This window comes from Actinia tenebrosa, unplaced genomic scaffold, assembly GCF_029948245.1.
Source record: "Actinia tenebrosa isolate PJP-AT-01 unplaced genomic scaffold, QUT_ActTen_1.0 PGA_scaffold6__47_contigs__length_16458017, whole genome shotgun sequence".
In the NCBI taxonomy this organism is placed as follows: domain Eukaryota; kingdom Metazoa; phylum Cnidaria; class Anthozoa; order Actiniaria; family Actiniidae; genus Actinia; species Actinia tenebrosa.
The window spans coordinates 8,254,722-8,277,431 of record NW_028292583.1 but is presented as its reverse complement, the minus strand read 5'-3'; the positions used below and the strand labels follow the sequence as shown (position 1 = coordinate 8,277,431).

The following is a 22,710-nucleotide window of genomic DNA, read 5'->3' as shown; positions in this document are numbered from 1 at the left end:
AAACAAAAGAGAGAAGACTATCTGTACATTGTTTTTTAATGTGTTATTTTGAAACTTTTCTTATACGGTCTTTGTATTGAAAAATTAATGTATAATAAAACATTTATCAAATTCTGTTTTTATTATGTCATCAAATTATCATTGAAACCTCATCCAATAAGCAAGAGGGAAAGACATGACTGAAATGGGAACATCATAACACACTTCCTCCACATTGGTCTAATAATTAACTTCAAATTATTTTAAAACAGAATCCAACAGGAAAAAATAATAAAGCACAGAGAAAATTTTTAAAAAAATCAAACTTTTTGTGGTATTTCTCAGTTTTTTCCCCCTCTTATCCTCACTTATGTATGGGTTGCAAAAACTCTCAAGATTAACTCTCGTTATTACTGCCTTACTACAGATGTCAGCAAACTGCTGAAAGTCAAAAAAACATGCCACAGTCACGCCTCCAAACATCTATAATTCCGCACACAAACATCAAACCTTTAGTCTTGCAATCCCTTCTTCACGGGTTAGCACCTTCTGATAAATTTCTCTTCCCATGAATTATCAAAAGGATGCTGACACATGGAGAAAGGAATGTAGGCTAAAAATTTGTTGTTTTTATGCAGAATCTTAGATGTTTTGAGGTGTAATCATTGGCATATTTTTTGTCTTGATTCACCAGTTTGCTGGCATCCATAGTATGTGCCTCCTGGCATAAGAAGGGATGATGTTGGCAACTTTAAGTGACAAATTATGAAACAGAAATAAACTAACCTACACAGTTTATTTCAGGATCTTCAATGATAGAGTGAAGTCACTAAACCTGTGAAAAAAATATTACACTAACACACTTTAATAGAGCTGAATTCCATTGTTTTCTTTTGTGTCAATTTGACTATTACACATTGACTAATAATTTTTATTTCACGGGTTAAATACCCTCACTCTATCACTCGTAATAGTGATTATCTACCAAATAGCTCACTCTACTATACTTTTAAGTATTTTTATTTACACCGGACTGCAGCTCCAGCATTTTTATATTAGAGTTATCATAAGGCAATCAAAACACAATAAACTCTTTTATTTTTATAACCATAAAAAGCAAGGTAAACAGAAACCTCTATGCTGCTCATTGTTTTGGTTTAAAATGGAACATTCTCTATTACAAAGAGACTCTACATTTAGAACAGAGAGTAAAACAGGACCTACAAGTAAAAGATGTCTAAGTGTGATCTCTGATACCTTATTATAAGAAATTAATGATACATGTACACTAAATTATTGCAACTTAAATAAATGTGCCTTCTAATTCATGAATGTTCTATGTTACTAAAAGTAAAAGTAAAAAATGTATGTAAATTTTTGTTGTAAATTAGGCCCCGTCCACACTATGCTGGATAATTTGAAGGCGAATCCAGAACAATTCTTTACCGAAAACGAATTTTTTCGAATACGGTCTAGTGTTGACACGAAATTTTTTCTCCATTTTCATGTGTGGACGGAAAACTTTTTTCCGGTTTCGGTGTGAAAGTTACGGATTCAAATTTATCCTGGCATAGTGTGGACAGGGCCTTAATTAAGGTGGCTGCCTACTATAGAAAAATTCAAACAAATAAATAATTATTTCTTACTATATTTCTAAACATTTTTTACTTTATTTAAATTATTTCACTTATATAATATTATGTAAAATCATGTATAATTTATGATTTCTGAAAAATTAAAGTCAAAAGTGTGATTACCAGTGACATGTGAATTTTTTTCATGACATTTTTGTCGTTTCTTTTTCCTCAAAAGTTGTTGATATGCTTAACTGTGATTATCTCGAAAATGACCTCAGGAAAACCCCTTTTTCTTTCAAGATTTAAAATCATTAAATTTGGGCTTAAAAAACGTGATTCGAAAACTTTTTCCTAAGGTAGGCAGCCACCTTCACGTTCAAATTAACTTGAAATTAGATTCACATTAATTTGGTGCATCATTGATTTCCATAATTATTAGGTTGTTATTTGTGTTTCATTTTTAATGAAGGAAGGCCTTTTTTAAGTATGATGTAAATATATCAAACTTTCTTTCGAGCCAAAATACTTCACTCAAATTTAGTTTGTGCTTTAAAAAAATTTGAATTCTTTGCAAGGTTCAGCCCCTTACGTTGACACCTGTAGAGCTATGAACCATTTTTTTCTGATTGGCTGTTAGACAATACAAAATCAGCAGGTATATCCAGATGCTTAAATTTCTTTGACATGAACTTGAAATAAAGTATGATTTCACACTTCTAAAGATTTGCTATTCAAATCTTAAACAATAATTACATCCTATGCTATACTAACTCTCCAGTCTAATTTTCCTTCTTTTCACTTTTCCCATCTTCTTCTTCAGTTTCAGATTCTTCATACTGTTGATGCTTTTCTCCAGGCTTTAAATATCGTCCAACCAGGTAATATTTTTCCAAAAACTGTGTTTCCCATTCCCTAAGTGAGTCCATCTGCATACTATTTAGGTCTGATAAGTCATCATACTTATTTTGAATTGCTTCTGGGCCCAATGAAAATGTAGCCAGTCCTCTGCTTGCATCATGTCCAGCAAAGTTACTGTAAGGTCCACCTTCAAAAATAATAACAAAATAATACTATAGAGATTATCACATGTTTAGAGCTTGATATCGTTTTTATTCATGATTTTCCATAAAAGAATCATAATATCACAAATGAACAAGTCCACAAGCAAGTGAGTGATATCATATGGAAGACGATAGAATAAAATGGATATCAGGTTTTTAACATGTAATAATATTTGTTTATTACACATTTTGGGACAATAACATGACAACTTAATTTGTTTATATTTTTTCTTTTTCTAAGAGAAGGACTGCTATCAAATTAACCTTCAGACTTAACATAAAACACTGTTTGGTCCATAATTTTTAACACATTGTTCAAACTGCACCTGCATCTTGAAAGTGCCGCTTACCACAGATGTCAGTGAAGCATTATATTTGCAGATTAAAGTATTGTACCTAAAAAAAGTTGTATATTTGTGCAGCAAGCTGTATGTTTTATAAAACAAGTCATACTTTTAGGGTTTTATGATGTCATTATTATGTAGCATTTCTCACACTGTTTGCATCCAATGCAGTATTTTTTAGTTATTCCCAGGAATACAGTTACCACAGTTTCATTTTAAGGCTTAATTTACTTGTTTGTGTTAATGGCTAAGTTATTTGTGCAGAAGAGGTTTGAAGAAAGTTAACATTAAAGGTAGGTTATCCCTCCCAGTGACTTAACAAGATCAACAGGCTGGGTAACCCTGCGCATATAAGGGGATGAATAAGAGAAAACATGTCTAGAAGCTAGGGTAAGCCCTTATTACAAGGGTAGGGTTACCTTTTATCCTTGTAAAGTAAACCCAATACCATAACCAAGTAGTACATCATTTTAATCTAGTAGTCCCTATCACAGTTCCCATCTTGAAAGGTAGCCATGCCTTTGCATTGAAGTGAGTCGAACGGTAAACTTGCAGTGATAGAGACCTTTTTTTAACACCTTGAACAATTATTCACATGTCTCTATCACTGCAAGATCACCGTCCGTCTCACTTAGATGCAAAAGGCATGGCTGTTTTTCAAGATTGCGCAGGGAACTGTGAAGGGACTATTGGGTGACCTATCAATGAATTATTAATGCATTTGAGAATAATATTTATTAATTACTAAGTAGTTTTATTTGAGCTTGAGTTAATATCTTTTCTTTGTTTCTTCGTTAATCCCATTCTTGGTTTGAAGGGGTTTTTTGTTCACAGTACATGCTTGTCATAATTTCAATCTGTGGTTTTGTGTAAACTTTTGTTGATATTGATGATAAAAAATGAGAGATGTCAACCAAGTCCAATTTAAAATTGTGAATTTTCGATTAAAATAGGTGGTTCTTTTAAATTTGGTATTCCTACTAAAGCTGGATATTGAGGCGTAAAGTAGAGCTAGAGCTTCTTCAATAAATACCCCAACGTTCAAAGCACTTCTAACCACGTTTTCTAATCTTTTGTAAACAAAACATTTGCATTACAATACCTTTTATGGATAGTTTTTCAACGACTGCAACTGTTTTTATAAACCTAGCGCCAAAATAGTACTATTTTTAACGCGCTTCTTAATGCGATTCAATGTCCACCATATTTCAAAACCTTTGAAAAACGTCCACGTGAGATGATAAAAAAAACGTCTCTTTACTTACGACTTGAAAATTTATTTCGAGACAAAACTAGTGCAAAGAACGTGAGTAGAACAAGTGTTATTCAATTTCATATATATTCATATAAATATGAATCTGATAAATTATTACATAAGCTTAAATCATCAAGACTTAGTTTCTTGGAAAATGTTTTCCAAAAAAATATAAAAGACGCGACAGATACAAGTAATGTCGTGGGAAAAAACACCAACCAGAACACAAAGATATTGCTTAGAAAACCTATTAAACTACAGCTACAATACCTGGTCCATAAAAGTCCTTTCCTCTAGTCACGTCGAATACTTTGCCATTGACTGCCATTAAAACATAAGGAAATTTGATTCCATCATATTCCTTCAGCTCGTCGATCGTAAAGTCCCGCTTCTTGAACGGTTCGAGCGGCCTTTCAGGCTCTTCTTCTATCGGTCTATCGAATTTTGCCTTTAAGACTTTTCTTATTACAAACACAACAGCCACTAAGAGTAAGATCTGGATTGGAGAAGAGAGCGAGGAAAGGAAATTAAGGATTGAAGGGACGATTGAATCCAGCCCCATATTGGTCTTTTGAAAAGAGAATTGCACTGAATTGCACCAGAAAAACGAGGTCACATGACAGAGTACCACAGGCAACCACAGGTAGCCCAAGTTAGGTTTCTAAAAATGTACGTACGATACTAAAAAAACGATACTTAAAATATCAATATATTAAAAATTGTCAAAATGTGAAATATTAAAAGTAAAAAAATCTTGGCTTTTGAAAAACTTTGAAAATTAGTACCTTTTTTGCCCTGTGTATTATATTTTTGATTTAAACAGTTTTTTTTTGCCCTGTCTCGGAACCAAAGTCTCCTTCTCAGCAGCCTTTTCGGTCCCGGATATCCGAACGTTAGAGGGGGAAAAAACGCGTTAAGACTGATTAGACTCCAAAATCTAAGTACAAAGAGCGAAAGAGGTTCTACTTTTCAAAGGTCAGCTAAGATTTCTTTACTTTATTTTATTGAGTTTTTTTAAGAAACACAGAAACCTAGCTTGGGCTACCCATGAGGCAACCCGCATTTAATCTGCATTTACTTGCGGGAAGCTTGCGTGGCTACCCCTGTGTCGGGACCGAGGGGGGAGAAAACTGATGATCGATTGATGGGTTGCAAGCATTCCCAAGAGAGTTAAAAGACAAAAACATGGCGGCCATTGTGGTACCGTTAACAATGGATGCTAATGAGAAATCTTTTTGTTAAATGGTACCACAACATGGCCGCGATGACGTAACGCGGTGCAAACGAAGAATTGGGAATCGTGTCCACCTGGCGTCGTATAAAGAGGGTATAGTTTTCATTCCAGTAGCGTTAATTCCATGATATGACATGTATTGTAATATGCCGGTGCAACAATACAATGCTGATCCGGCAACAAAACAATTATTGAAAACAATAAGAATAGCACTCTTCACTTACATCGTTGGCTTTGTATCAATTTATTGTAAAACGGGGATAATAATTTGATATGGTGGACGCGTAATGAATCTGAGCATGTACCAAATAAAGAATAGTGGATAAAACACATGAAGTGCAAGTTGGGGTTAAGCCGTCGGAATTTCGCGCAGAATTTGCCAGTATTGTCTGCTGTTTAAAGTCAGTTGACTTGGTTCCAACAGGATAGATGAAGTCACGATGTACCGGCGGCCGCCGGCTTAAAACCCTGCTTTAATAGCAAGTCCCGGCTCTCTGCCAAGTTGCACGGCATTCAAAAACTTCGATCCACACTATCGGGCTACTTTCTTGAAATGGCTTGGATCTCCCATACAATAAAAAAGCTTAGAATTAATTGAAATGCCAAATTGTTCATTTCGAGATCAGCACTTTACAGCTTCATAATACCAAGATGACTGAAATCTTAGTGTCACAGTACGTATCCATACCTCTGATTTGAACAAATTTTCCAAGCAATGCCGGCGTTTCATTTGCCATCACGTGTTCTTTGCTGACTAATTTTTGTTGCACATTAGTTTTCCCCACCTTTCTACTTAAAAGGACACACGCCCTGGTTGAGAATACAGTCGAAGTTTGGTTTTCATATTAATATCCATAGTTACGATTCATCAGTGTAATTTGTAGGATGAGCCTGCGTATAGCAGGGTCTGAGAGAGTTGGATTGCTACACGCCCTCATATAGCATTTAGTGCCGTGAAAAAAGCCGTGGGCTGTATAGAATATTTAGCCTCAGAAATGAACTTGCCTTTTTAGGATTTTTAAGGAGACTGTTTCCGGTCGTCTGGCTTGAACCAAACTAAATAGTGAGCAGCTGCAGGCAGTACGGATGTCGTACGTTAAAGTGCACGTGGCCACGCCCCTATCCTTTCACGACTTGAACATAGTCTGTTTTGAAATTTCAAGGGAACACCATCGATATAATTCGTCAGAACTGAGAAAAGAGAGATACCTTTAAATAATCATAAATGTAAATGACTAGCAAGAGAACTGATAATGAATCATAAAAGATCTAGAGTGGCGATTCATGCGATTCATGACTCACAACTGTGTGACTACACCGGTTGTGAGTCATGCATACAAGCGCGGTCAGCCCGCTTTATACACGGTGGATATTGTATTACTAAAACAACTACTCAGTAAAAAGGCCTACAATAAAACCTTTCAAAAAAATCTAAACAATAGAAAACCAGAAGGTACGAGTTCGTAAAAGGTTTGGCATATTAAGTTTTCCTGAATAATTATGTCATCGAATATCGTAAGGGGAAAACTTGCAGACGTATGACATGCAGCAAAAAATTGAGAGTATCTTTGCTCGTATTGCCTCAATTAACTATGTAATAATATAGTAGATGCAGACATGACTTCGTAATAGTAGCTGAGTCATCGTATTAGTATCGGAAATGAATATGTTTGAACTTTGGGTTTATATGGTTATTAGTTTTGGCCAGTATTATAAACTGGACATTTTACATATCCATACATGGCATTCTTTTCTTTAGTCCGTTTTTGAGTTCAACAAGGATATGTTATTATTACTTTCATGGCATTTCTTTAGTAGAAAAATGTGAGGGGGATTGAAGAAGCTAAATATATAATCAAAACATGTTCTTAAAATGTGATGCAGTTACGTTAAAGGCAATTATAGTTTGATGGGCTGGAAGTCGGAAATCAAGGGGAGACTGTTGTCAGCTTCTGTCATCAGATTATGGTTAATGATACACAATCGTCTTCAGAGCTCGACCTGTCCAAACAGGTTCCCCTAACGTGCAAAAAATTCAATTGTTTTTCCAGTGAACCAGGTATACCGTAGGCTTAAAGCAACTTATGCACTCACATCTGTTCTCAATTCCAAGAATATCATTGAAAGAATGCAGTCATATTGCCAGCTTAGGGCTAGCACCGATTGTTCTCCATTAAAGGGGGCGAGACGTACCAAATTGACCCATCCTCAGCCTACCTTAGTACTCCAGCTAGTAGTTATAAAATGCTGTAATTAATACTGTGTAATTATGTATTATTTAAAATTAGCGCAACAAATGTTACCGCTCAAGAAGTGACGAGTCCTGAAAATTCCTTGTATCTTTAAATCATTGTTGACACAGTCCGAATGAACGCCTTGGCATTTATGGCCTTATCATAATACCTAAATTGATGTCTTAATTAACCATCATATCAAATGGCAATGGAATAAATAAAAGCATTATGCGAGTCGAAGTTGATGAAAGCAGATGTTTAATGTTCAAAACCCATAACACACTCTTGTTTTACAACCAACACTGACATTACTGAAGTGAAAAATAATGAAATATCCTAAATTTATTAAATTTACAGGAGAACCTCACTGTGCTGTTTATTGCTTTTTCACTTGACAATTTTGTTGTTTTTATTATTCTATTTTTGGTGGCTTATATGAATAAAGATAAATTTAAAGGCATGCTGAAGTACAATTAAGTAATGTATATGTCCTTGCAGCTGCTATAATTCACATCCAAAAGCATTGTCACACATACTACTCTCTTTTTTGTTTTATGAAGTCATCTCCTAGCTTTTAAAGGCATCCTGATTTAAAACTTGGGCATTTTCTGATTAAAAAAGGCTATTAAAAATGAAAATTGTAATCTTGTTAAATTTACAGACACATTTTATGCATAACATATGACAAGATAATTTGTATGTTGCTATAAGATGTTGATGCAATCAGGAAAAGGCTGTGTGGAGCTTACTGATTGGCCGACGTGTAACAACTGACTGAGATCTTCAGCTAGACATTTTGTAACTTGAAATTTTCAAACATTAAATTGAACTTTTTAACATAACTATTTCACATTTATTGGTATTGTCTTTACCATATATATTAGTTTTAGGACAAGGTGAAGGATCTTGAACATACTAGGTAAATATTTATGAGGATAAAACTGGATTAAAATTTTAAATGATGTGGTGTTTATACTGGCTATTCCTTTTGGTAATTCAGTGCAACCATGCAGTGCTCTTACTACATCGTATCAATGGCAAACTTTAACTTTACAATTCTAAAAAACATCACATCCCAGCTTTCAAAGGGATAAATATGTTGTTTTTTTTCAGATCACAAATCCCTTGCATTTTGATTATTGGCAAGCTAATAATTGATTATTGGCAATATTGGCAAGCTAAGATTAAAGGCAAAGCTACTTGATCTTTGATCTACTTCACTAATTTTGCTACTTCTCATAGCATTATATGCTGGGCAAGTATATATTCTACAGGGGGAGGGGGACAGACAAATAGAAATAAATTATTGTTCAAGTAATCTCAGAATATGCAAATGAAAATATGCAACTACAAATGCAAAGAAATACTAGTGAAATCGTTTCTCATCCCACTTCAAATATGATTTGAGAAACAGGGATATTTGTTGATATTTAGGAAAGTAAAAATACTCTAGGCCTTTGAAGATATCCACCTGCAGGCCCACTTGAATCATCACTAAACAGTAATAGTTTGCATGTTGCTTAATCCATATTTCCCCCCCTCATTAAATTAGTCCCATTTCACAAGTTTCAGGACTTTGTTGATGATCACTAGGTCGTAACTGTAACTCTATGCCTCAAGTAATTTTTAAGGCAAAAAGAAAACTTACCAACTCTGGAGTAAAATTAGTTTTCAAGTAATGAAAAATTCAGATCTTGTTAATCCACTGATAATTCTATTGTTATAAATTCAAATGACATGTAAAATTGAAAGCAAAAAAATTCATATGTAAATTAAGACTTTCTCTAAAAGTTGGATTCTAAATGAAATGGTTAGATCAATTCATGTGGAAATGCTAGACGTAAGAAACAATTCTTAAGAAAATAAATTAATTTAATATAAAATACTTATTCTATTCGTCGCAGTATAAATGCCGACGATAAAAAATTCAAATTAGAATAAGTGCCCTTTTGTTCGAAAAAACAAAATAAGGCAAAATCTTTTATTCTTCGATAGTCATGCATGAAGCCTATTTCACAGATCAATGCTTTTTAGAGTGTTAGAACTAATGCCCCAACAAAGGCTCAAAGGATTTAGTAGGGGAAAACTATAGTCTAATAAAATTCTATGTATGGATTGGATTTAGCAGTACAACTGAAAGAAATCCATGTCGCAGCCGCCTTTTTGTATCTTGCAAAAAAAAAACCAAAACAAACCGACGCGCACGTCATATATATAGCATAAGTATTCTTGTGTTATACACAAACACAAGCAACTAAATAAATAATAGAATCTACAACAAAACCGGGGAATAGAGATAAACAAAAAAACCGAGCCGATATGGAGGTGAAGTTGGGAGATCGGCTATAAGCATTTTGGGAGATCATTGAAAAGGTCGAAGTAGTAAATTCAAGGATTTCAAGTACTAGAATTTTTTAACTTATCAATGGAAGCGGAACGCCTAAGTTGGAATAAAGAGTCACACAAGCGTCACTTGACGATGAGCTTTATTGACATCGTGTAAAACATCTCAATTGATCGATGGAAATGAGTATTACTGCCTAAGTGATTCTGTTTTTTTTATTATAAATTGTAATTTTAAGCAATTGTCTGAGTGCTTTGCTTCTCAGTCTTAAGCTTTTCTGGACAACCAAACATCAAATAGCAGACTAAATTTACAATCAGCTTTCTTCCTTGAGAAAATAAAATATTATTTAACAATATAGGTGCTAGATTTATCTCACAGGAAATTCCATCACCTACTCCATATCATGCTTGCTTTTCTTGTTCAATAGCTATGGAAAGAAAATGTAACGGTGGTAAGCTACAGTACTCGAACATCTTGTTGCAATTCTCACTCATTGAAAAGTGAGAATATTAAATAAAATTGGCTATAAATGGAAAATTAAAATGGGAAAATATGATATGGGTGTGATTTTTCCCCTTCAAGTACGGGCGTTGTTTCTCTTTTCATTTTTATTTTTAGGTTTTTCCGGATGCCTAGAAAAGCTATTCATTTCAGACACACAAACGGTAACACGTATGCTGTTCGACACACCCACACTCTTTTCTACTAGTAAAATAAAAATTATTACTTTAGACATTTATTCGCAATATTGCAGTTAAACGGACTCCCATTAAATATACAAGAGTATCTTTTGCTACTCACTTTCTTTCGTCGGTAAAGGGTTCTTCTCTTGGGTCTCCGTTTTCTTCAATTTCGATTTGTCGAACTTTGTGACTTCGGATATGTCTGGTTTATCTGACATTTTGCTTCTAAAACCGTATAAAAAGAATAGCACATAAGAATGTGGTGATTCTATTCTCAGTGGCCGGAGTCAAAGCATTCAATGAGTAATCAAATGAAGGCAAACTTACGTTGGAATCTTAGGTACGATGCAATCACCAGACTTCCCTCCAAGAGAACCAGAATGGACTGATGTCTTCTAAGCAATGCAATCTAATTGATAAAAACCTTGCCAATCACGTCTTATCACGTGCATTGAACATATATGGGCAAGTTGCTATTGTATTTCGTTTGACCCTCAGCCAGCTTCAGCCAAATCCACACTGGCCAAAGCCACGAGTGCCAGAGACAGGAAGTCTCGATAGGATTGTGCCGAAATAAAAAATTCATCGAACAACGGCCTATAGAAATTCGAAATGCCATTTTGGGAAAAATAGAACAAGCTATTCCCCAGCAGCTTTTTTATTAGTTAAAGTAGAAAATTATCGATTTGGATTTTTCCGGGATATAAATTAAAATTTTAAATATGTATCATTTATAGAAGAAAGAGAAAGAGTAATTGTGGGAGGATTTTTGTACTGTAGGAAGAAATTCTTAGCCATAAGCATAGCTTCTCTGAAAGAAAATTGTTTTAATAAATAGTAATGGCTTGAAAAAAGTGTCATTTTTCTTCTTTCCATCGCTAGTTTAATGATAAAAGATTCATCAACGCTCAGAATAAGGAATTTTGTTCGATTTATCTTTGATCAACATTTCTATTCTTCTAACTTAGTAATTTTGACAAATGTCATTCACGTGGTTTTACTAGCAACAACGATTACGTCATTCCAAGCAACGGACATGTACCTTTAGAGGAAAATACTTTTTGATCAGCACGAGACCTCAATACAAAGTATTTTTAGGTGAAATATTTGCTGTGTTTTCGTCTGCCTTTTATTTAAATGTCTGTGGTTTTGCATAAAGAACCTTTCAGAAGGACAATTTGCGCTTTTTTGGTCCAAGAAGATGAATTATTGGTCTGAAAAACCGAATTATACTGGTGAGACGCAAAAAGTTTCTTGCCTTGCGTGTGCGCAGATGACGTCGCTGTCATTGCATACGATATAGACGCCATCTTGATTTTATAGCAGTTTTTGCCTTTTTTCTGTGCTTGAAAGGGTTATGTAGCTCAGAATCTCACTTTTTTCAACCATGGTCATGGGAACAGCGATCCTAGACAATTCTGGTAAGCCAAAACCCGCCAAAAATTCTCACAAATCCATGAAGATCTCCGCCATGTTTGTCTCCGTGTTTCATTGTATCTGTTTCTTTCTTCTCCACCAGCCACTCTCGCCGAAATAGCTCATCGCGAATACCAGACTGGAAATTACGACAGAGCCGAGCAGATATGTATGCAACTCTGGAGAAGAGAGCCAAATAATACCGGAGTTCTTCTTTTATTATCGTCCATCCATTTTCAATGTCGTCGACTCGACAGGTTAGCTTGTTTTTTGTTTCGCTTGTTTTGAAATGTCGTATCAAAACCACCGCGCATTTTTCATGACTTATTGAAATCATTCGAAAGTCTAACCATTATCGTAGTCCAAGGTGGTGCCTTATTTATTTTGACTTGTTTTTTTATTCAGATCGGCTCACTTTAGTGCCCTGGCTATAAAACAAAACCCTATGTTGGCAGAAGCGTACTCTAACCTTGGCAATGTGTTCAAGGAAAGAGGACAGTTAAAAGATGCACTCAATAACTATCGCCATGCTGTAAAGTTAAAACCCGATTTCATTGATGGCTACATAAATCTAGCTGCCGCCCTTGTGGCTGCTGGTGATTTAGAAGGAGCAGTTCAAGCGTATGCAACCGCTTTACAATATAATCCAGTAAGTGAAATACAAAAGAATGAAATAAAGATTGTATGCCTCTCTTTTCACAATATGTTGGTGAAAGCTCAATTTTGGTGGACCACACGAGCTTCCGATTTGAAAAATCTGAAAGATTTATTTTCTAAATACATTTTGCATTGTTCCATTCTTAGTAGAAGAAATTACATTATTTCATTACACGTGTAATTTTAAAATGTGATTCTTTATGATGATTTTACACTAATTTTCTACACGTTTTTGGCGTCATTTTTTTTCATTCAGCAAGATCTAATTTCTTGTGGTATCTTATTGTCGTGTTTGTTTTTGTTTTGATTCGATACTATAAACAGATGATAAGCTTTCATTTTTTTTCTGTGTCCCAAAAAGATTTATTTTCCATCGTAGGATTTATATTGTGTGAGAAGTGATTTGGGAAACCTTTTGAAAGCCCTCGGACGTCTTGAAGAAGCGAAGGTAAGTTTTGTTGTTGGGTCTGGGGTACACTGACTGCAGTGCACCCAAATTCAACAATTAAATATTTTAAGTAATGGTACAATTTTATTACAAGGAAGGAAAGTGTTGATGGCTGTGTCTATGGTACAATGCACTGAATCAATGTTCTTAATGTTTAGCTTCCAATGTTTGCTATTTGAATAAAAGCGAGAGTCTACAATACCTATTTTTGAATTCAATTTACCAGTACATGTACCATGACATTTTTTAGTTATTTCTGCTTATTGATTGGTTAATGCATTTGGTATTTCACCCTAGATGACATTATAAGTTCTGTAACACAGACACTGAATAGTAAACAATATTAATCAGAGTGTGTGCTACAGTATTCAGTCAAGCTGGAATGTTGTTTTTTATCTATTTTCAAAACCAAAGGTTAGAGTCTAGCTTGACTTTCATGCTTTGAATACATTATTATCAAGCTGTTTAAACCCTGGGTTGGAATTAAACATGCAGTAACCAAGGCAATAAGTCTTCTAAAAGAATCCATTGATGATAAGAGAGGTTTTTCAGTTATTTGTCTCAGTTGGATTAACCTGAATTAAAGGCTAAGAGTTCAAATACCTCTCTTTACCACCCATGGCTTCTTTTCATTCCACAGTTAGTAGAAATCATCACAGCACTTAAGGGTATGAAGAGAATAGAGGTTGTTCAGTTTTTCATTAAAAAAATATACTTTTGTCTTTGTGGTTTTGAGGTCTAAATAAAGCCTAAGAAAAAATATGAAAACTTACAACTCTATTCTCTTATTTTGTCTTCAATTTCCTGTGAAGGATAACTCATCTCTTAGTCTAGAGATACAGGTCTGTATTAAATTATCCCTTTCTTTCCCCTCTTGTTGTTCTTTCTCATAAATAATCATAGGGTCAATCATAGATGGAGTACACCCGCTGAAGGAAACCATTTGCTACATGTTACTGGGGGCATCAGAAAGACCAACAAGCATGTCTGCCCATAATTCCAGTCCAACAACTTGTTCCAATTCATCTTTGCTGGCCCCATTCTTCTATGCTGGCCCTATTTCTGCTTAACCTAGGATGTCAAAAAATGTAAGACATGGACTGTTGCTCTTTCTTTGCCACAAATTTAAAGTTGTGAGTTGTCTTGGATACATACAAATGAACGAAACCCATATAAGCCTAGAAGTAATATTTCATTGGCAGTGAGCACGACAGGCCTTGCCTTCTTTGACAAACTACAGCTCACTCTACTCTCTTTTCTGTAATGGTTAATCTCATGCTTTTGAGACAAGTAAAGTTATTGGGAAAAGCAGACATCCTTCCTTGTAATAGTTAGATTGCAAAAATTCTATTTTATCATTTATTTATTTGTTTTATTTAATACTCAAGAACTGTTTCAATTTACCAGTCAATGGATACACCTTATAGTTGTCATAAAGTTCTTTTGAATGGTCACTTTTTTCCTGATTGTTAGTTTCTGGAAAGAAAGATTTTGTTTATGAAGGAAAGAATGTGATCGACACTTCAGTTGTTTCCTTTTTTTGGTACTAATTTCCTTTGTATTCCAAGTCCAGTCATTCCAGATATTAAGAAGAGCATTGAAAGGCTGTGAATACCTCTAGTTGTGTGGCACTTTTAAATTTCTCCAAGTCAAAAAGAATGGCATTTAAATTAAACACAACTAGAGTACTGAGAATTATTAATTAAAAATTTTATAGACCCTTATCAAACCAAAGTCCTTCCATGTATATGTGCTTGGTTATATTTATGGTGCTTCTTTGTTATGAACAACATAAAGGTACTCACAGGCTTCAATCAAAAAAGTGATCTTTACAACAGAATATTTTAGCACTATGAGGGGATCAGTTCCTGAGATTTGGTTGTACAATGCTACCTTTGCAAGGGAGGATGTATTGGAAACTAACCAATACTCAAGACGTGTTTATTTTCAGCTGAAGCAATACCAATTAGCTGGTTCAATGTTGTTTTCCATTGGACCAGCTAAGAAAAAAGTAGTCATATTAATTTTTACTAGAAAGGATGAGAACAAAAACCATAACTTTCTTTTTGCTGCTCTTCTCTTTTTTGCCTGTTCTTGCTTGATTTTGCTTTTTTATCTTGCTTTGCTGCTGGCCTGTATTCTCTCGCTCTGCTTTTCCCCTTTTTTGCTGTTTTCAATTTAAACTCAAGGCATGCTACCTCAAATCCATTGAGACCCAACCCAGCTTTGCAGTTGCCTGGAGTAACCTTGGATGTGTATTCAATGCTCAAGGAGAGATATGGCTTGCAATCCACCATTTTGAAAAGGTATTTGTTATTTATTATAGTTAGCTAATAATATTATTCATATGATAATTTTGGCTTCTGTTTGACAATACATTACTAAGTCATGTCATTATTAAAACATACCCCTGGAGTTGTTGGGTCCCCAATTATCCTTCAAGAATACCAATTCTTATAATATAGACTGTAGTCACCTCCTTTAGCACCATAATTGATGCGTGAATTGTGTATGATAAAGAAAATAATTGTAAGAAATAATGTCATAAAATTCAAGGACCTCTGTAAATTCTGTTTGACTTGATTTCAGGCTGTTCAGCTTGACCCAAGTTTCTTGGATGCTTATATTAACCTTGGGAATGTTCTAAAAGAGGCAAGAATATTTGACAGGTGAGTTTTTTGTTGTTGTTGTTTTTTCTATTACATGTTGCTTCTTATAATGATAACAATGATAATGATAAAAACATCAACAATGTCTAATCATAAACATTACTTTATTCCAGGGCTGTTGCTGCCTACCTGAGAGCTTTAAATCTAAGTCCCAACCATGCAGTAGTGCATGGTAATCTTGCTTGTGTATATTATGAACAAGGGTAAGTCAACTTGTCATATTTGTTGTGGGGGAAAAAAATGTTACTGACAAATCCATCTGAATTATTTTTTAGGTTGATTGATTTAGCAGTTGACACTTATCGTCGTGCAATTGAGTTACAACCCAATTTTCCTGATGCCTACTGTAATCTTGCAAATGCTCTTAAAGAACAACACAAGGTAATCTGAAAGTGAATAAGGATTTTTAATTCAATTGATAACTGTTTTTCGGTGCTTGAAAATGAACATTTTATCCTTTTTAAAAAATAGGTTGGTAAGGCTGAAGAATGTTACAATACAGCTCTACGTTTATGTCCCACGCATGCTGACTCACTTAACAACCTGGCCAATATCAAAAGAGAACAAGGAAAGATTGAGGAGTCCATCAAACTGTACTGCAAAGCCCTAGATGTGAGTATTATCATTGGTGTATTATCACACATGCAAAATCATACAATATTATTAGCTGTCGTGATAAAATAGGTTTTGGTGGACATCAACCAAGACGTTTCCATGATTTTCTATAAGCACGAGCCCTTGAAAGCTTTGTGTTTTCTGACAATATTATGGAGAAATTTTGATTGACATCCAACTAAACTCCATTTTGTTGACAAAAAAATAATTGTATGATTTTGTGCTTGTGGTTGAGAAGCTCTGTAAAAAGGTTTTATGGCACACACATAAAAAATAACATACTCTTACCAAATTCTTGATGCCATTTGAGGCTCAAAAATAAAAATGACTGTGGTCTATATTTTCCAAATTCCTAGTTTTTCAGTTTTTTTAATCTTATTTTTCTGTTTCTCCAGATATTTCCAGAATTTGCTGCTGCTCATTCTAATCTTGCAAGTGTTCTACAACAACAAGGAAAGCTGCAAGAAGCTCTTCTACACTACAAGGAAGCTATAAGGTATGGCACTATGTTGCCAGTCAAAACTTTTTTCTTTTGCTGTACATTGTGTCAAAGCTATAGAGCAAAGCAACAGCTGTGACAGTCTCATTAAAACAGTATTTTTAATCAGAGAATTACCAATCTGAAACTCTCTTATAATAAAGGTACAACAGATGTTTTCATCGTTGATTATTTTTAATATTCTTTAGGATACACCCGACATTTGCTGATGCTTATTCCAACATGGGTAACCTACTTAAAGAAATGCAAGACATCCAAGGTGCCATCCAGTGCTACACTAGGGCTATTCAGATTAACCCTGCATTTGCAGATGCACACAGTAATTTAGCCTCAGTGCATAAGGTATATAAATATATTATTTTCTGCTGACATTAATCAAATGATAGAATCTCTTTTTGATTTGGTAAAAGCACTCAAGGCACTGAATAGCCAATGTGCAAGAACAAATCTCTAGCATAAAGCATAATGGATAACCAAAAACATGCACTTTTTCAACTCTAAAAAATGCCTGATATTAGACCCTTTGCCAAAATGGTGGCTGCCAATTCAAATGAGTTAAAGTTAAACTGAGTGAAAAACTAATGCCAGAAATGGAAAGAACACCTTTACTTGAATAATGAAGATCCATTATTTCAGGTGTTATATTGGCAAAGAAAACATTAGTTGAAAATTGATAAATTAACATTTGGATGTCTGGGGGGTATAGCCATATATACACCTATTTCAAAAAATGTTGTCATCATTAAAGACGATAGGCGATAGGTCATTCCGACATGAAATTGTTTCCTTGAATACAAAGACATCGAATCAGTCTCAGCATGAAGGTCCATACTCTCGATGAGAATGAGAAGAAGCACAACTCATTCCAGCTATTCTTGGATCTTGGAATGACATATATCTTATTGATTTATGCCTATCACCTATTGCCTATTGCGCCTTTGGCGATGACAATGTTTTTTGAAATAGGTGTATTTTAGTTAATGTTTTGTCGTATTTTCTTGTGATGAGCTGTTGATTGCTGCATTATTGCTGTAACAAAGCTTTATTTGCCCCATTATGCCTTGATGTATTGTCAAAGTAGTGCATTACGGAAGTAACATTGATTAATATTCAGTGACATCTCATGCTTTAATCTTTATTCCATAGGATTCTGGGAATATACCCGAGGCAATACAATCATATCGAACTGCATTGAAACTAAAATCTAATTTCCCAGATGCATACTGTAACCTAGCTCATTGTTTACAGGTAACTATCCATAATGTTTTGGTCATGTGAACATGGTATATTGTTAAAGTACTAATGATTCTACTACTTGTGACTCAGATCATCTGTGATTGGACAGACTATGATACTAGAATGAAAAAGCTTGTGAGCATTGTTGCTGAACAGTTGGATAATAACAGATTACCTTCAGTACATCCACATCACAGTATGCTATACCCTCTGACTCATGAGTTCCGCAAGGCTATTGCTAACAGGCATGGTAACCTTTGCGTTGAAAAGGTAGGTTTATCCGACCATTAAATAATAACCAAAATGTTGAATTTAAAAAAAAACGCTTTAGAACAATTTTTCTGGTATTGTAAAATTTCAACGCAAACAAATATTACTTTCTCGCTGGCTACACGCAACTTGCTCAACACTAGTATTATATACAATACAATACAATGAACTTTATTTAAGGAGGGTGACACAATTAACCCAGAGAGTTATCTAACACGTGGCCCTCAAATGTACTACAACTTATAATTTGTCAAAACTTATAAAATCATTCCAGTTCTAGTCAAATGTTCAAATTTGAAGCTAATTTCGTGTTCAGCCGTCAATGGTGTTTGGCATTTTTGTAATCATGGTTGGTTTGGAAAACTGTGAACAATTTGTTAAGGTCAGTACATAAATTAAATATGAATTTTTTATTTTTTATTTTTATAGGTTGCATTACTGCGTAAACCAAAGTACACATACCCCAAGGATTTGTTAGAGTCTGGTGGGCGGCTAAGAATAGGCTATGTGTCAAGTGACTTTGGTAATCACCCTACATCTCATCTCATGCAAAGTATACCAGGATTTCATGATAGAAGTAAAGTGGAGGTATGTAGAGAAGCACTTTCTACTCACTTATTTTAACGCTCAAGTTGTCAACACAGATGTTGAAGATGCTCGAAATGGTTTACTTGAGTATGCATGCATGTATGGCTAATGATGACTGATTCCCAATAGAACTGAACAAAATTTTACACTTTTGATTAGATTTTCTTGTCTTTAATGCAAAATAATTCAAAAATCTGTTTTGTCAAAACTTTTTATTGGACTTTTGTTATATTATTTTGTTGTATTATCTTAAGAATTCCCAATTACAAATTTTTAAATATACTTCGCCAATATATTTTAAAGCCTAAATGGAAAAAATAACATATCCATAACTTATATTCTGACCCCCCACATGAAACAGATAGAGTTCCTTGATGCTCAATAAACAGTTGAAAGGCCTTGATGTGAGAACATTTCTTCATGATTTTTTTTTAGTTAATATTTTTCCATTTCTCTTTCTCATTGTTTTTTTGTCATTTTTGCCAGGTTTTCTGCTATGCCTTGACACCTGATGATAACACTAGCTTTCGTAAAAAGATATCCCAAGAAACAGAGCACTTTGTGGATGTATCATCCATGGCTTGTCATGGTGAGGTTGCTGATAGAATAAATGCAGATGGTATTCACGTTCTGGTCAACATGAATGGATACACCAAGGGTGCACGTAATGAGATATTTGCTTTGAGAGCTGCTCCAATTCAGGTATGGATCTAGCCTTCCACTCTTAATTCAAACAATTCCTGCTGCAGGCAAATGTGGCACTATCTTTGTCAAATCAAATAATTATTTCTTATATATAGCAAACGTCTAGATTGTTACCATTCAGTTTCTAATGAGTCAAGGTTGCTTTCCATCATTGGGGGGAGGGGAGGGAGTTTTCATCTCATACGAACAATGGTGCAGCTTTAGTAGTATATGTCTGTTATTTGGACATGGGGATATTATTTTATGATTATTAATGTTTATTGATTTTGGGTCCAATAGACCATGTGGCTTGGCTACCCAGGAACTAGTGGAGCCCCTTACATGGACTACATTGTTACCGACAAGACAACTTCTCCTCTGGATTGTGCTGAACAGTACTCCGAGAAGCTGGCATACATGCCTAACACTTTCTTCGTGGGAGACCACAAGCAAATGTTCCCTCACTTGATGCAGTTTCTAAGGACGGTATCGAATGACGGAACCGTCGAGAATGTCCCCAACGGCTTCATTCAACCTCACACACTGAGCCGTCTATTGAACGGAGAGATTAATCCAAACCTATTTAGTAGGATTCCTTCATTTGTTGAGGCTAAAAAACAAGAGTACGAAGGGTGTAAAGACAGCGGTGAGAAAATCCCTAACACAGCATCAAACACATGCCGTTCACAGTATGGTCTCCCAGAGGATGCTTTCGTCTTCTGCAACTTCAATCAGCTATACAAAATCGATCCCAAAACCCTGAAGGTATGGGCGAATATTCTCAAGAGAGTGCCCAATTCTGTTCTTTGGCTATTAAGATTTCCAGCGGTTGGTGAAGCAAACATCAAGGCTGAAATGACATCTGAGGGTGTACCTGAAAATAGAGTCATTTTCTCGCCGGTTGCTCCAAAGGAAGAGCATGTTCGACGCGGTCAGTTAGCCGATGTGTGCCTGGACACACCCTTGTGTAATGGTCACACAACGTGTATGGATGTACTTTGGGCAGGTTGTCCTGTTATTACACTCCCATTAGATACACTAGCATCGAGAGTGGCTTCGTCACAGTTGACTGCATTAGGATGTCCAGAGCTTATCGCTGATTCACGAAGTAACTACGAAGAGATTGCAGTCAAACTTGGTGTCGATAAAGTTTAGTAAGTACCAACGCTATAGCACCTATACAACTAATACTGTATACTCCTAAATACTCCTAAAACAGAATATTGTATAAAGGGGATTAGCACTATGACCTAGCGCCTGAATGAAAGATTTCTGTACTAATGTCATTCCTTTCTATTCATCTTTTCTATTCAAATTGAGGATACCGGTAATTTCCCTATAATTCGTCTGTTGATTACCCTACTCGACAACCGTACCCAAATATAAACGCAAGTTTCCTGGGTGGATATTCATTAATGTTTTCTTAATCTTTTTCTTTTTTGAACAGTTACGAAAAAATAAGGATCAAAGTCTGGAAAAATCGATTTTTAAGTCCGTTGTTCAACACAAGACAATACGCACACGACCTGGAAGATCTGTTCCTTAAAATGTGGAGAAGATACGAAAAAGATGCGGAACCCGATCACTTAGTAGATTAATTTATTACATTCCAATACGTCGTGTTAGCACAACCAATAAAAGCACCAAAAGGGAATGGATGTTATATAATATCACAAAATATAAGAATCCGAGGGGGAAAACGCGTATTTGTTCTTATATCCCCAGTAAGAATTAAAAGTCAGGGGTTACGTGTAAATCACGTTAAGAGTACAATACCTCACGTCAAGAACACGAGACAAATGGAAGACATTGGCGAATGGAAAACAACCATTTGTGAAGCTCATATAAAATTATGCTATACTGTACTGTTATCTTTATGTACACAAGTACCATAAGAACATTGATAACAAACTATCACAGGACTAAACAAGTCTACTTCAGTCAACTTATCTCTGAAAATGATAAATATTCGCTTGTACAAAGTTCTTTTAGGCGATTATTCTTTAATTTTTTTTCCTAAAGGCTACCAAGAGGTTCTTTATTCATGAATGAATTTAATAGGGTAAGGTTAATACTCGTGAAGTAAAGACCTAATTTTACGTTACAATTGGTGTGTGTGCTCTTATTATAAGTATATTTGGCTGAAGTTGAGGGTGAAATCATTCTTACCATTAATAATTTGTAACTGAATGGCTACCCTTGCATCCATTAACTATCCTCCCTGTCGATTCATTGCAACTGAATGGTTACCCTTGCACCATTAACTATCCTCCCTGTCGATTCATTGCAACTGTGAATGGCTACCCTTGCATCCATTAACTATCCTCCCTGTCAATTCATTATTGCTGAGGAATGTTATAGTATCAAAACCAAAACGTCCTGGAATAAAGTATTAACCTCGGTCAGTGTCAGGGTGGTACCCTCAATCAAAGGGTCACGAAAATCTTGTGACAATCCCCCTCTTCCCAATGAGGAGTTCTTATGTATATAATGCCTAATTTACGTAAATGATGCTTCTCAGTGTTTACCATTTTACCTAAAATAAAGCCACCCTACTCTAAATTCTGAGGCCACAAGTTTATGAGTAGACTGTAAAGTGCTTTACTCTGTTTAAATGAATAAAGTCGATAGAGAATGACAGGCTCTAATAATCATGGGAAGGGAGTTCCACAACTTGGGGCTGCATGGGAAAACGCCCTGTACCTATACCTTTTAAGGTTGACAATAGGTTTTGATAATAGATTGAGGCTAGAAGATCTTGGGGATCGAGGTGGATTATAAGATTAAACCAATTCACAAAGGTGGGAAGGTGCATTTTGGACGTGAGTTGCAAAAATCTAATTTAGAGGTAATTAGAGTGTACAATTGATAAAACGAGGATTTACAAACAGCAGATATCTTATTTTCAAGTGAT

General features: G+C 35.1%; 2 protein-coding genes and 1 long non-coding RNA gene across 4 annotated transcripts; 1 reads left to right on the top strand and 2 right to left on the bottom strand.

Annotated features, from left to right (window-relative positions):
• Window positions 1-1,057: 1,057 nt before the first annotated feature.
• Window positions 1,058-4,871, bottom strand: LOC116289584 (membrane-associated progesterone receptor component 1). Its single transcript, XM_031696530.2, has 2 exons — window positions 4,487-4,871; window positions 1,058-2,601 (listed from the first exon to the last, which is right to left on the bottom strand). The coding sequence occupies exons 1-2, from the start codon at window positions 4,776-4,778 to the stop codon at window positions 2,336-2,338; spliced, it is 558 nt and encodes a 185-aa protein (XP_031552390.2). The 5' UTR covers window positions 4,779-4,871; the 3' UTR covers window positions 1,058-2,335.
• Window positions 4,872-10,153: 5,282 nt separating this feature from the next.
• Window positions 10,154-11,189, bottom strand: LOC148905983 (uncharacterized). Its single transcript, XR_016121490.1, has 3 exons — window positions 11,042-11,189; window positions 10,833-10,939; window positions 10,154-10,458 (listed from the first exon to the last, which is right to left on the bottom strand). It is a non-coding gene; the product is annotated as an uncharacterized LOC148905983 (long non-coding RNA).
• A 784-nt stretch (window positions 11,190-11,973) lies between these two features.
• LOC116289602 (UDP-N-acetylglucosamine--peptide N-acetylglucosaminyltransferase 110 kDa subunit) lies at window positions 11,974-21,903 on the top strand. 2 transcript variants are annotated; one of them, XM_031696548.2, is made up of 17 exons: window positions 11,974-12,135; window positions 12,234-12,387; window positions 12,536-12,779; window positions 13,167-13,235; window positions 15,425-15,541; window positions 15,825-15,904; window positions 16,018-16,107; window positions 16,180-16,285; window positions 16,376-16,516; window positions 16,915-17,015; window positions 17,207-17,360; window positions 18,165-18,266; window positions 18,345-18,524; window positions 18,954-19,112; window positions 19,599-19,814; window positions 20,097-20,950; window positions 21,244-21,903. In XM_031696548.2, exons 1-17 carry the CDS (start codon window positions 12,102-12,104, stop codon window positions 21,392-21,394), a joined length of 2,952 nt encoding a protein of 983 aa, XP_031552408.2. In that variant the 5' UTR covers window positions 11,974-12,101; the 3' UTR covers window positions 21,395-21,903. The 2 variants fall into 2 exon arrangements, with proteins under 2 accessions (XP_031552408.2, XP_031552409.2); XM_031696549.2 differs by lacking the exons at window positions 11,974-12,135; window positions 12,234-12,387; window positions 12,536-12,779; window positions 13,167-13,235 and adding an exon at window positions 13,254-14,323.
• Window positions 21,904-22,710: the final 807 nt, after the last annotated feature.